The sequence below is a fragment of the Vipera berus genome, assembly GCF_964194415.1.
Source record: "Vipera berus genome assembly, chromosome: 1".
Taxonomy (NCBI): Eukaryota; Metazoa; Chordata; class Lepidosauria; order Squamata; family Viperidae; genus Vipera; species Vipera berus.
In genome coordinates this window covers 119,667,375-119,680,658 of record NC_138202.1, presented here as the reverse complement: position 1 = coordinate 119,680,658, position 13,284 = coordinate 119,667,375, and the positions used below count along the sequence as shown (strand labels likewise).

At 46.6% G+C, this 13,284-nt stretch overlaps 1 protein-coding gene across 1 annotated transcript; it reads right to left on the bottom strand.

Annotated features, from left to right (window-relative positions):
• Positions 1-6,868: 6,868 nt before the first annotated feature.
• On the bottom strand, positions 6,869-9,991 carry LOC308673114 (glycine N-acyltransferase-like protein 3; the record flags this gene model as incomplete). Its single annotated transcript, XM_081336545.1, has 6 exons — positions 6,869-6,887; positions 7,460-7,927; positions 8,551-8,671; positions 8,935-9,061; positions 9,305-9,412; positions 9,914-9,991. The coding sequence occupies 6 exons, from the start codon at positions 9,989-9,991 to the stop codon at positions 6,869-6,871; spliced, it is 921 nt and encodes a 306-aa protein (XP_081192671.1).
• Between the last annotated feature and the right edge of the window lie 3,293 nt (positions 9,992-13,284).

Genomic DNA, 13,284 nt, shown 5'->3' with positions numbered 1-13,284 from the left:
TTGTGCATATAATAGTCTTGCTTCAGTCGTATATAAAAACAAAGTTCCATAATTTTTTTCTAGCTGCTTATCCATCAATTTCAAAAGAAAAGTCTTTGGTTTTAATTGTAGAAGAGTTTTTAAAATCTTCTATTTGTAATTGAGTCTAAAATTTTCTGAGTTTTTTACATGATCACCAAACATGATAAAATATCTTGTTTACATTTCCAACCAACGTATGAAGAACCTTTATACAAATTAGCCAATTATTCTGGTGACCTGTACCAAAAAAGTATAAAATTATACATCATCTCTTGTTGTTGTTGTTAGCAGCGAAGTCGTGTCCGACCCATCGCGACCCTATGGACAACGTTCCTCCAGGCCTTCCTTTCCTCTACCATCTTCTGGAATCCATTTAAGCTCACGCCTACTGCTTCAGTGACTCCATCCAGCCACCTCATTCTCTGTCGTCCCCTTCTTCTATTGCCCTCAAACTTTCCCAGCATTAGGCTCTTCTCCAGTGAGTCCTTCCTTCTCATTAGGTGTCCAAAGTATTTGAGTTTTAGCTTCAGGATCTGGCCCTCTAAAGAGCAGTCAGGGTTGATTTCCTCTAGGACTGACCGGTTTGATCGCCTTGCAGTCCAAGGGACTCGCAGGAGTCTTCTCCACCACCATAGTTCAAAGGCCTCAATTCTTTGGCGCTCAGCCTTTCTTATGGTCCAACTTTCACAGCCATACATTGCAACTGGGAAGACCATAGCCTTGACTATACACACTTTTGTTGACAGGGTGATGTCTCTGCTTTTTAGTGTGCTGTCTAGATTTGCCATGGCTTTCCTCCCCAGGAGCAAGCTTCTTTTAATTTCTTAGCTACAGTCCCCATCTGTAGTGATCTTGGAGCCCAGGAAAATAAAATCTGTCACTACCTCCATTTCTTCCCCATCTATTTGCCAGGAATTGAGAGGGCTGGATGCCATGATCTTGGTTTTCCTAATGTTAAGTTTCAACCCAAGTTTTGCACTCTCCTTCTTCACCCGCAACAAGAGGCTCTTTAGTTCCTCTTCACTTTCTGCCATTAGAGTGGTAACATCTGCATATCTTAGGTTCTTGATATTTCTCCCAGCAATCTTAATTCCAACTTTTGATTCATCTAGCCCTGCCTTTCTCATGATGTGCTCTGCATATAAGTTAAATAGGCAGGGTGACAGTATACAGCCTTGCCAGACTCCTTTCCCAATTTTGAACCAATCAGTGGTTCCGTGTCCAGTTTTCACTGTTGCTTCTTGGCCCACATATAGGTTTCTCAACAGACAAATAAGATGGTCTGGTACTCCCATCTCTTTAAGAACTTGCCACAGTTTGTTGTGATCCACACAATCAAATGCTTTAGCATAGTCAATGAAGCAGAAGTAGATGTTTTTCTGGAACTCCCTAGCTTTCTCCATGATCCAGCATATGTTGGCAATTTGATCTCTAGTTCCTCTGCCTCTTCGAAATCCTGCCTGTACTTCTGGTAGTTCTTGATCCACATACTGCTGGAGTCTAGCTTGTAGGACTTTAAGCATAACTTTACTAGCATGAGAAATGAGTGCAATGGTGCGATAGTTTGAACATTCTTTGGCACTGCCTTTCTTTGGAATTGGAATGTAAACTGATCTTTTCCAATCCTGTGGCCACTGTTGAGTTTTCCAAATTTGCTGGCAAATTGAGTGTAGCACTTTTACTGCATCGTCTTTTAAGATTTTGAATAGCTCAGCTGGAATACTGTCACCTCCACTAACTTTGTTGTTGCTCAGCTTTTCTAAGGCCCACTTCACTTCACATTCTAGGATGTATGGCTCGAGGTCAGTGATCACCTCATCGTGATTATTAGGGACGTTAAGCTCATTCTTGTATAGTTCTTCTGTGAAATTTTGCCACCTCTTCTTAATCTCTTCTGCCACTGTTAGGTCCCTGCCATTTTGGTCCTTTATCATGCCCATTTTTGCATGAAACGTTCCCTTCATCTCTCCAATTTTCTTGAAGAGATCTCTAGTCCTCCCTATTCTATTGTTTTCTTCTATTTCTTTGCACTGTTCATTTAAGAAGCCATTCTTATCTCTTCTAGCTATTCTCTGGAATTCTGCATTCAGTTGGGTGTATCTTTCTTTTTCTCCCTTGCTTTTTGCTTCACTCCTTTCCTCAGCTATTTGCAAAGCTTCCTCAGACAGCCATTTTGCTTTCTTGCATTACTTTTTCTTTGGGATGGTTTTAGTTGCTACCTCTTGTACAATGTTGCGAACCTCTGTCCATAGTTCTTCAGCCACTCTGTCTATCAAATCTAATTCCTTAAATCTATTTGTCACCTCTACTGTATATTCAACAGGGATATGATTTAATTCATACCTGACTGGCCTAGTGCTTTTCCCTACTTTCTTCAGTTTAAGCCTAAACTTTGCAATGGTCATGGTCTGAGCCACAGTCAGCTCCTGGTCTTGTTTTTACTGACTGTATAGAGCTTCTCCATCTTTGGCTGCAGAGCACATAGTCAATCTGATTTCTGTGTTGACCGTCTGGTGATGTCCATGTGTAGAGCCGTCTCTTGGGTTGTTGGAAAAGAGTGTTTGCTATGACCATCGTATTCTCTTGACAAAATTCTATCAGCCTGTGCCCGCTAAATTTTGTACTCCAAGGCCAAACTTGCCTGTTATTCCAGTTACCTTTTGGCTTCCTACTTTAGCATTCCAATCCCCCATGATGATAAGAACATCATTTTTTGGTGTTAGTTCTATAAGGTGCTGTAGGGCTTCATAGAACTGGTCAATTTCATCCTCTTCAGCACTGGTGGTTGGGGCATAGACTTGGACTACTGTGATATTGAATGGTTTGTCTTGGATTCGAACTGAGATCATTCTGTCATTTTGGGGATTGTATCCCAGTATTGCTTTTTCTACTCTTTTATTGACTACAAAGGCTACTCCATTTCTTCTGAGGGATTGTTGCCCGCAGTAGTATACCTGATGGTCATCTGAATTACGTAAATTCACCCATTCCTGTCCATTTTAGTTCGCTGATACCTAAGATGTCGATGTTCAGTCTTGTCATCTCTTGTTTGACCACATCCAGCTTTCCTTGATTCATGGATCTTACATTCCAGGTTCCTATGGAGAAAAAATCTTTACAGCATCGGACTTTCCTTTCACCACCAGACACATCCACAGCTGAGCGTCCTTTCGGCTTTGGCCCAGTCGCTTCATTCTTTCTGGCGCTACTAGTACTAGCCCTCTGCTCTTCCCCAGTAGCATATTGGACGCCTTCCAACCTGAGGGGCTCATCTTCCAGCATCATATCGTTTTGCCTTTTGGTACTGTCCATAGGGTTTTCATGGCAAAGATACTGGAGTGGGTTGCCATTTCCTTCTCCAGTGGATCACGTTTTGTCAGAACTCTCTGCTATGACCTTTCCGTCTTGGGTGGCCCTGCACGGCATAGCTCATAGCTTCATTGAATTACGCAAGCCCCTTGGCCACGACAAGGCAGTAATCCATGAAGGGGTACATCGTCTTTATAAAACAATTATTTTTAAGACTATAAAAATCATAAATTTAAATCCTCTCTCACTGATGGATCTCCCTCTGATATATATATGTACAGAATAGGGTAGATGACCTTGACAGAGATTGGGTATTTGGGAGACTGGAATTTCTATGCACAAACTGGGTATCTCTGTCAATTTTTTTGTCATTTTATCAGTGTTGTATTTTTCCCTTTTCCTTCCAAAGTTAGTCGGGCATAAAATCTGAGAGGTTTTGTTGGACTATTGGCTGCATCTAAGGACTAAGCTAGGTATGTGCAGGAATTGCTAGCTTCATGAAAGAGACAAGTTGTTGTGATGCAAAATTGTGTTACCACATACATTTCTCCTACCAGCCATTACACAGGCTCTTGGACAAAAAGGCACAGTGGCCGTGGACAAGCATCCATGAGAAAAGTTTCTCAGCAGTCAAATCACTACTGTCTTCAAACTCAGTACTCACCCACTTTAATGAAAAGGTGCCTATCAGCATTGCTTGTGATGCAACCCCATATGGGGTAGGAGCCGTGTTGAGCCATTTAATAGCTGACAGGAGGCAGGCTCCCATTGCTTATTACTCTAAGACTCTGTCTTCAGCAGAACGCAACTACACACAAATAGACATGGAGGCACCGGCCATAGTGGCCGGTATCAAGAAATTTCATGACTACTTGTATGGCTGCCCATTTACGGTCTTCACGGACCACAAGCCACTTCTGGGTTGGTTCACCATGAACAAACAAGCACCTCAGATTCTATCTCCATGAATGCTAAGGTGATCTATCTTTCTTTCAACCTATAATTGCAGACTGATTCACAAACTGGGCAAGGAAATGGGCCACACAGACGGCCTCAGCAGGCTGCCCCTGCCACACTTAGAGCCAGACCCCGCTCTGGCTGCATGCATCCTAGTTATCCAGGATTTGCTGGAGTCTCCCCTTCATGCTGGGGATGTGGCTGCTGAGACAGCCGCTGACAAGACACTTAGCTGCGTGTTGAATTGGGTGTACACAGGATGGCTGTACAACAGTCCAGGGCCAAACTACCAAAATTTCTACAGGAGGAAAGCTGAGCTGTCAGCTCACAAAGGCTGCATTCTTTGGGGGAGTCAGATCATAATCCTGAGCTCCTTGAGGCCCAGGGTTTTAGAGTCTCTGCATGATTGACATCTGGGAATAGTCCAGATGAAGGCACTTGCGAGAAGCTACCTATGGTGGCCTGGGTTGGATAAAGATATTGAGGCCCAAGTACACAGTTGCTACATTTGCCAGCAATCCAGACCAGAAATGCCTCAAGACCCAGTCCACCGCTGGGAAACCATGCAAGCCCCATGGTCAAGAATCCACATTGACTTTGCGGGACCATTTCAAGGACAGCTGTTCCTCATTGTGGTGGACAGTCACTCAAAGTGGTTAGAGGTCGCACCAGTCCTAACTATGACTACTGCCAGGACCATCCAGGAACTGTGCAGAATCTTTGCCACACATGGGCTGCCCGACGTCCTAGTATCGGACAACGGAGCTCAATTTACTGCTGCAGAATTCCAGTCCTTTTTGAGGGCTAACATGATCAGGCATGCCATTTTGGCTCCCTTTCACCCGGCCTCAAATGGCCAAGCAGAATGCATGGTCCGGACAACCAAAGAATCCTTGAAAACAATCGGAACCAGCAATTGGCAGCATCGGTTGGCAGACTTTTTACTTTGCCGACACACAACTCCTTGTACTTCCATGGGCAGAAGCCCAGCAGAACTTAGATGGGGTCGGCATGTAATTACTAAGCTGGACCGTCTGCATCCAGACAAGGTTGCCGCAAACACGGTACAGCCTAAACCACCACGAAATTTGCAATTTGGTGACCAGGTTTGGGCACGGAACTACACTCAAGGGGCACTGTTGGTGGTAGCTGTGGTTGGTAAGGTGTCAGGACCACTCTCTTATGAAGTGATCCTGGAAGACGGACGAGTGCTCCAAAGGCACATCAACCAACTGCACTGGAGGCTAGCGAACCAGTCACTGGCTCAAGACTCTCATGAAGGCCAACCCCAGGGGCAGCTCGACAGCAGCCCAGCAGCGGAGTCTGCATGCACCGATGAGACTCCCAGCCGAGGAGACGGAGGGCTAGCGCCAGGCAAATCACCCTCGAATGAAGAGACTGCACCTACTAAGTGGAACTGGCAGGAGGCTCCGATTTCCAGTTCAACTGAAACTGTTCCACCAATGGACTTTGGTTTGGGTCTAGGGACAGGCCAGCCAAAGGGACTCGGGTCAACCCATAGCAAACGGGTCTCAAAGCCCTGGTCTACCCAGCCTCACAGGCGAGCTGGTAGCCCGGGAGCAATCAGCGGCTCCGAGATGTTTGGAGAGGTTGCAAAGACCACTTAAGAATTTGCAGGACTATGTTCAATACTTGAGATAGTGGGGTGTTATGTATTGATATTAATTGCTTGTAAACCATTGTGTAATAGTTAACTGCTGTGTTTGTTTGAACTCCAGACTGCTGGTCTCTAGGACTCTTAGCTTGTGTTTTGAGCGGGAATTAATGCTTTAATTCTATTGGCCACCACCTAGCGGTGATCCGTATAAATAGTAGTTAAGCGGCAGTTAGTGCTGCTTCTGTGTTAATTGAATAAACGTGTTGCTGTTTCACTGTACTGCCTCGTCAATGCCTCACCGATCCCAAAACATAACACCTACGATATACCATTTTGGGAGATGTTCATTCACCAACAACTGACTACTATTCTTGAAATCACATCCCATTCTTCTATGATTTTTGGAAGCTGTGGATGCCTCATGAGAATGGGGTATGCTTTTATGAGGCCTCCAAACATTTAGTCAGAATGGGGCATACTTGTCAACCATCCCATGCAGTTCATTCACCAAATAAGGATTCCTGGACCAGTTTCATTTTCCAAGAGTACAATTTACTGAGCTGGCATGGATACAGAAGTAGCAAAGCTAAGTTCTAACAGGTTCCCCTGAAAACAGCATAATTAAACATCCTCTTTCCACCCTGCTGTCCCACAGTCACTTTATTTCCTCCAATCTATTATGTTCATTTTGTTTGGATAACGGACTTAGCTTTCCCAGCTGACTGACTTTGAGGTGTTGGCATAGTTGGAAGCTTCCAGTTGCCTCTTTTGCATTCCTTTGGTCCCATCCCAATACCTCCCTTACATTCCAATCATTTCCTTCATCTGTTGCTTCCTGTCTGGCTGTGAGCAAGGTTTGCACTGCAAACCATGCTTCAGCCATGACAGTATTTTTGCATTGTTTTCAGAGATGGCAGAAGCCACGGAAGTTTATTCTCTGAAGCCTCTTCAAGAACAAAGGCCTCAGGTCAGCTGCATGGTCCTGTCAAAAAAAACAAAGAGCAGCACCTGAAGGTAAATGGCATATGGCAGGCCCAGGTAAGTCCTGGGCCACTGAGGCAAGCACACTGTTCTGTAAGGTTTGAAATACATTGGGGAATGGTGCGAGGCAACCATTTTCACTGGCAGCAGTGGTCCTAGGGTTTAGGTTGAGCTTCAGGCCTCTACTTCCAGCCAGCATTGGCTGCCATTGAGTGCTGCTGTTCAGGGTGGCCTAGATGGAGGATGGAATACAGAATTGTTCCTCTTTTGTTGGTGGGGAGGTGACAGCAGAATCAATTTCCAAATGTTTGACATACTGAGCTGAAAAGGTTTGCCATCACTGTTTCCAAGGGTTCTGTTTAAGAATGCACATTCACTGAGAGCTGTTCTTGGTTCTTGTGATTCTTTTCAGATTCAGTCTTGAATATATCCAAAGAGGCAGTCCCTTCAATCTAAGGTTCAAATTTACTCCTAACCTCTTAGTCTAATGAAGCCAGTAGCGGTGCCACTGATTCAAGGAGGAAAAATAAACTAGGCTATTTCATGTGATTTGGAGTGAATAAAAGAACGTACTTTATCAAAGGCAAGAGCTCAAAGCCCTGACTAAGTAAAAATTTCTTGGAGATCTTGTTCTCTGGCAGAACTCCCCCATATGAGACAAAGTCCTTAGCATGCAACTTTCTGGCTAGTGCCTGAAATACTCTTTTCATATGACCATTTTTCCGATATTTGGGAAGGGTATAGGCATGTGTCATACTCCCAACGGCATCACTTAGGCACCAGGCAACTGGCTGGCTTTCCTCATCTAAGACACAAGCATTTGGGAAGTTCTCGGTCAGGCTTCTGAGATAGCGCAGGCTCCGATCATTGCTTGCAAAAGCCCAGGTGTCATTGAGCAGGGCTGCATGAGATGGGTTGAGTGTCCCCAGGTGGAGGGGCTCACTTCTGAGCCTGAAAGGAAAGAGAAGGCAGTAGTGAAGGTGGAGCAAAAGGAGAACATCCCACCATAGTGGAAAAAATCTTTGCTCATCCCCAGGAAGACTAAAAGTTTAATTGGGTATTTCAAGAGAATCTCAGTTATTCTGAAATATCCCCATAACTGTTTCTTGAAAGTGCAGCCATCTATTGGGGATCCTCTTTTTTTGTTTAAATCATACTCTATGCTTTTGGAGAAACCAACGGAGCACTTGTATTCAGTGAATTCTTCCAAGTCTAATAATATTGTCCTTTCCACATCTTCCAATTTGGCAAAGAATGATAAATTCTGCACTATAACCACTGGGGCTGTATATGTAAATCCATCTCTCTTTTACATAGGGGAGAAACAACTTCTTGCTCTTGTGTGTCTTGACTTGGATATATTTTTAATGTTTTTAGCTGCTTTTACTCTTTTTATTGTTTTGAAATGTTTTTACATTTTTAATTGTAATATATTTTATAAACCGTAAGCCAAATCATTGTCTGAGATGGGCTGCCATAGAAATTGAAAGCAAACAAACAAATAAAATAAAACATACTCCTAGTTTTCTACAGAGGATATGATTAGTTATAAAGGTGCCAGAAGTCCTTGGTTTCATTATTGAATTCCAAGTAATTGCATGGAACTGAATCCACTTAACAGATCTCCGAAACAGTTCCCTCAGAAAGAGAGCACGATCACTCACTGGTTCTGACATAACGGGGCTGCGTCTTGGTGCAGTACTGCCTGGTAGAAATAGGGCTCCATGTGGACACGTCTAGCCTCTGCCATGACTTTCACAGCATGATAGAGACCGTCCTGAAGACCTGCATAGAATAGAAATACCATAGGAAAACAGCCTGAGAGTCAGAATGAAATGTTATCTTCTCTCTGCTCCTAATTCTCTGCAACTAGGTAGCACAGAGACATTTCTCCATACACAAAGAAATGTTGGTGGTGGCTGGAATGGGGTGTGGCATAAGGTTATAAATTTCTTGTCTTTGGTTACAGCTGGGGGAACAACCAGGTTTTTAGCACTTTTCACAATCTCCTAAGGTTGGAGAAGAAATTGCCAGAGCCCAGGCCTTGCCTTGCAGCTGGAAGGCTTTGTCCCAATCTACGGCATCTTTGTTTTCCAGGAGCCTCCTGCAGGCATCTTCCTCCCGGTAGAAAGCAGCATGGAGGTTGGCATAATAATCCCTGTGGTCCTTCACCACCTGCAGGAAGTGGCACAGAGACACTCAGGGCACTGGGGATAGAGCAGATGGCAGAGACCAGGTAGAGGAGTTGGTGAGGTCAGGCTAACTTGAAAGAGGGATATTAAAAAAACAAGGCAAAGGAAAAGTGCTACAGCACCTCCTAAATGGTTTTTGTGCCCTAGATACCTAGGTTTATTTTTTTTTCCTCCAATTTTTTGATAGGACGTTGTGGGAAAAACCCATTGTGTTATAATTTCTTACCTCCTTCCGTGGTCGGGTAAGAACAACTTTAAATTCTGGCCAAGAGTCCACCACGACTTCGTGCTGAGCTGGGTTTCCACGGTTGATGTGCATCACTGCCCCACAGACCTTAAATTAAAAAGAGGACCGGAAAGACCTAGTCCGGAAGAGATTCTGCTTTTCCTCTCATATAATGCATGAAAAGCTTTGGATAGGAGTGGATCTGGGTGCAGAAGTGAGCTGTCTCTGATTGGCTGAATCAGAAGCCACCCAAAGCCTGTTGAGAGCCAAATGCTAAGATGGGAGAGTTGTAGGAATTCACTGTCTCACTGAAAGGCCAAGTGGTTTTTGGATTTTCTGTAGCAGGAGAAATCAGCAAAGAGAGATTCTCTTGCTTCTGCTGTTGCAGGTACACTTATATTTTGGACATTATTGGCTTTGCATTTGCAAATGTGACTAAAGGAAAAGTAGACTTGAATGTGAAATAACTGCATGGCTGGTATCAGATGTTACTATGCATTTAGAAATTTAACAGATGCAGTTTTTTCCAAATTCACAGTAAACGGGGAAACAATCGGCTCTTACTGTATATTCACACTGAGAGAAGAGGAGTGCTAAATAGATGATTACCAGCAGCGTTTTGGGGAGGCCCTTTCGCAACACACTCTCCAGCAGCTGCAGCTTGGAAGAGCAGGTCAGGATCAGCATGGCTGGCCAGGTAGAAGGTGCCCCGCAGGTCCCGGAAAAATGTCTTTTGGTGATCAAATCTGAAGGGAGCAAAGAGGCAGAATTGCATCAATTGTTTATGAACCAACTTGCCTGCCTGCTGGAGACCAAGCAGATGTGCTCAAAAGGCCTCTGTCAGCGATGCAGATTCTGAACTCAGAAAATGCCTTTGTGGTCAAGTAATGGTTGAATGGATCATGAGACATAGAATTATATAGTGTGTGAACTGGAAAGGACTCTGCCCTATCTTTGATTGAAAAAAGATCATACTCTGTGTGAAAGCCTTGCAATATTTATAGCTTAGCTCCTTTAATCATTCCTCATGGTTAATGTTTTCTAGAGCCTCCCCAGCCCAGGAGGTCTCCTCTGAACTCTCTCCCACTTCTCCCTCCTCCTTTTCAAAAAAAAAAGTGTCCAGAACCTCAAATGCAGCCTTGTCATTGCAGGATATAATGGGATGGTTTTCTTCTATGCGTTGGGCATGATTCCTTTTTAGGAGCCCAAACCTCTATTGGCTTGTCTGGGTGTTGCATCCCAGCATTTGCTTATGTCCAGCCTGTTGTCTGTTTGGTCTCCTAGATCAGGGATCCCCAACCCCTGCTCTGTGGACCGGTACAGGTCTGTAGCATGCCAGCATCGGTCCACAGAAACAAGCAAAGTCCCATCCATGGGATGCAGGCCAACACACAAAACCATGCACTCTCCGGTCCGCGGAAAAACTTTTCTCCATGGAACCGGTCCCTGGTGCCCAAATATTTGGGGACCTCTGCCCTACATCCTTGTCACAAGCTGTGCTGTTGTGCCAGCCTTTCCCTGTCCTCTGCCCATGTGTTTCATTTTTCCCATCAGAGATAGGACCTTACATTTGTCACTGATGCATAACAATCCTCTTAGATTTGCCAGTTTCAGCTTTTTTTCCATGTAATATTGAACTGTGATTTTTGTCCTGTGATTTGCTATTGAACCACCTCCTAGTTCATGTCCTTAAAAAACAATCTGATCAATATCTCCCTCCTCCCCTCCCCTTGTACCTTCTTAATCATTGATCAGTTTGTTAACTAGGGCTGCCTCTGAGAATCCACTTGAAATTTCCTTCAGTGTTGATGCAGAGGAGTAGGCCGACTTTAATTATGAAGAGATTCAGAGCACGGATGACACCATTACTGTTTGGCTATCCCAGGGGTCGGCAACCTAAAAAAGGAAAAGAGCCACTGGGAACCGGTTCCATCACAAATTAAAAAAAGTGGGAGCCGCGTGCGTGTGTCCATGCACGCGCATGCGCAAAAAAAAATTTGCGCATGCGCAAAACGGTTTTTTGTGGATGCGCAGAAGCACGCGGTTGCCACTTTTTTAAAGTGACATGGAACCGGTTCCCGGTTGCCCGATGGCGACGGCCCGTCTGCAAAGCTGCCGCTTTCGGCAGCTTTGCAGACGGGCCGTGGCAGCTTTCTCGAAGAGCGACGCCGCTGCCCATTCCGAGAGGTGCGCGTGCACCTCCCCAAACCTTTGGAGAGGTGCGCGCGCACCTCTCGGAATGGGCAGCGGCGTCGCTCTTCAAGAAAGCTACCGCGGCCCGTCTGCAAAGCTGCTGAAAGCGGCAGCTTTGCAGACGGGCCGTGGCAGCTTCCTCAAAGAGCGGCGCCGCTGCCCATTCGTGCAGAGGTACGCGTGTACCTCTCCAAAGGTTTGGGGAGGTGCACGCGCACCTCTCGGAATGGGCAGCGGCGTCGCTCTTCAAGAAAGCTGCCGCGGCCCGTCTGCAAAGCTGCCGAAAGCGGCAGCTTTGCAGACGGGCCGCGGCAGCTTCCTCAAAGAGCGGTGCCGCTGCCCGTTCCGAGAGGTGCGCGCGTACCTCCGCGCGAACGGGCAGCGGCGGCGCTCTTTGAGGAAGCTGCCGCGGCCCGTCTGCAAAGCTGCCGCTTTCGAAAGCGGCAGCTTTGCAGATGGGCCGCGGCAGCTTTCTCAAAGAGCGACGCCGCTGCCCGTTCCGAGAGGTGCGCGTGCACCTCCCCAAACCTTTGGAGAGGTGCGTGCATACCTCTGTGCGAACTGGCAGCGGCGTCGCTCTTTGAGAAAGCTGCCGCGGCAGCTTCCTCAAAGAGCGGCGCCGCTGCCCGTTCCGAGAGGTGCGCGCGTACCTCCGCGCGAACGGGCAGCGTTGCCGCTCTTTGAGGAAGCTGCCGCTTTCGGCAGCTTTGCAGACGGGCCGCGGTAGCTTCCTCAAAGAGCGGCGCCGCTGCCCGTTCGCGCAGAGGTATGCGCGCACCTCTCCAAAGGTTTGGGGAGGTGCACGTGCACCTCTCGGAATGGGCAGCGGCGTCGCTCTTCGAGAAAGCTGCCGCGGCCCGTCTACAAAGCTGCCGCTTTCGAAAGCGGCAGCTTTGCAGACGGGCCGCGGCAGCTTCCTCAAAGAGCGGCGCCGCTGCCCCTTCGCGCGGAGGTACGCGTGCACCTCTCCAAAGGTTTGGGGAGGTGCGCGCGCACCTCCACCCATTCGGGGAGGTGCACGCACACCTCTCCAAACGGGCGGTGACACTCTCCATTCGGAGAGGTGCAGGCGCACTACTGCCCGTTCGAAGAGGTGCGCGCGCACCACTGCCCGTTCAAAGAGGTGCGCGCGCACCACTGCCCGTTCGAAGAGGTGCGCGCGCACCACTGCCCGTTCGAAGAGGTGCGCGCGCACCACTGCCCGTTCGAAGAGGTGCGCGCGCACCACTGCCCGTTCGAAGAGGTGCGCGCGCACCACTGCCCGTTCGAAGAGGTGCGCGCGCACCACTGCCCGTTCGAAGAGGTGCGCGCGCACCGGGCGGCTGGGAGCCGCAGGAGACGGCTCAAAGAGCCGCATGCGGCTCCGGAGCCGCGGGTTGCCGACCCATGGGCTATCCAGTCAACCAATCTTTTATTCCTGAAAAATGAATCATTAATAAGATAGTACCTTTGTCCTCTGTACTAGAGGCCTGGAAAAAAGAATGGGCATAATTGAGCTGGCAAATAATTTTGCCTTGTTTCAATTTGGTTATAAACCAGAGAAAAATAGAGCTCAAACACTTTGCCTTATTTTTTTATGACTAATATTCACAACCCATCTTTTCACTTAGCTTCTACTGTGCAGGTAGTCCTCAACTTACAACTACAATCGAGTCCAAAATTTATGTTGCTACGTAAGACATTTGTTAAGTGAGTTTTGCCCCATTTTATAACATTTCCTTGTTAAGCGAATCACTGCAGTTACTAAGTTAGCAACATGGTTGTTAAGTGAAACTGGCTTCTCCGTT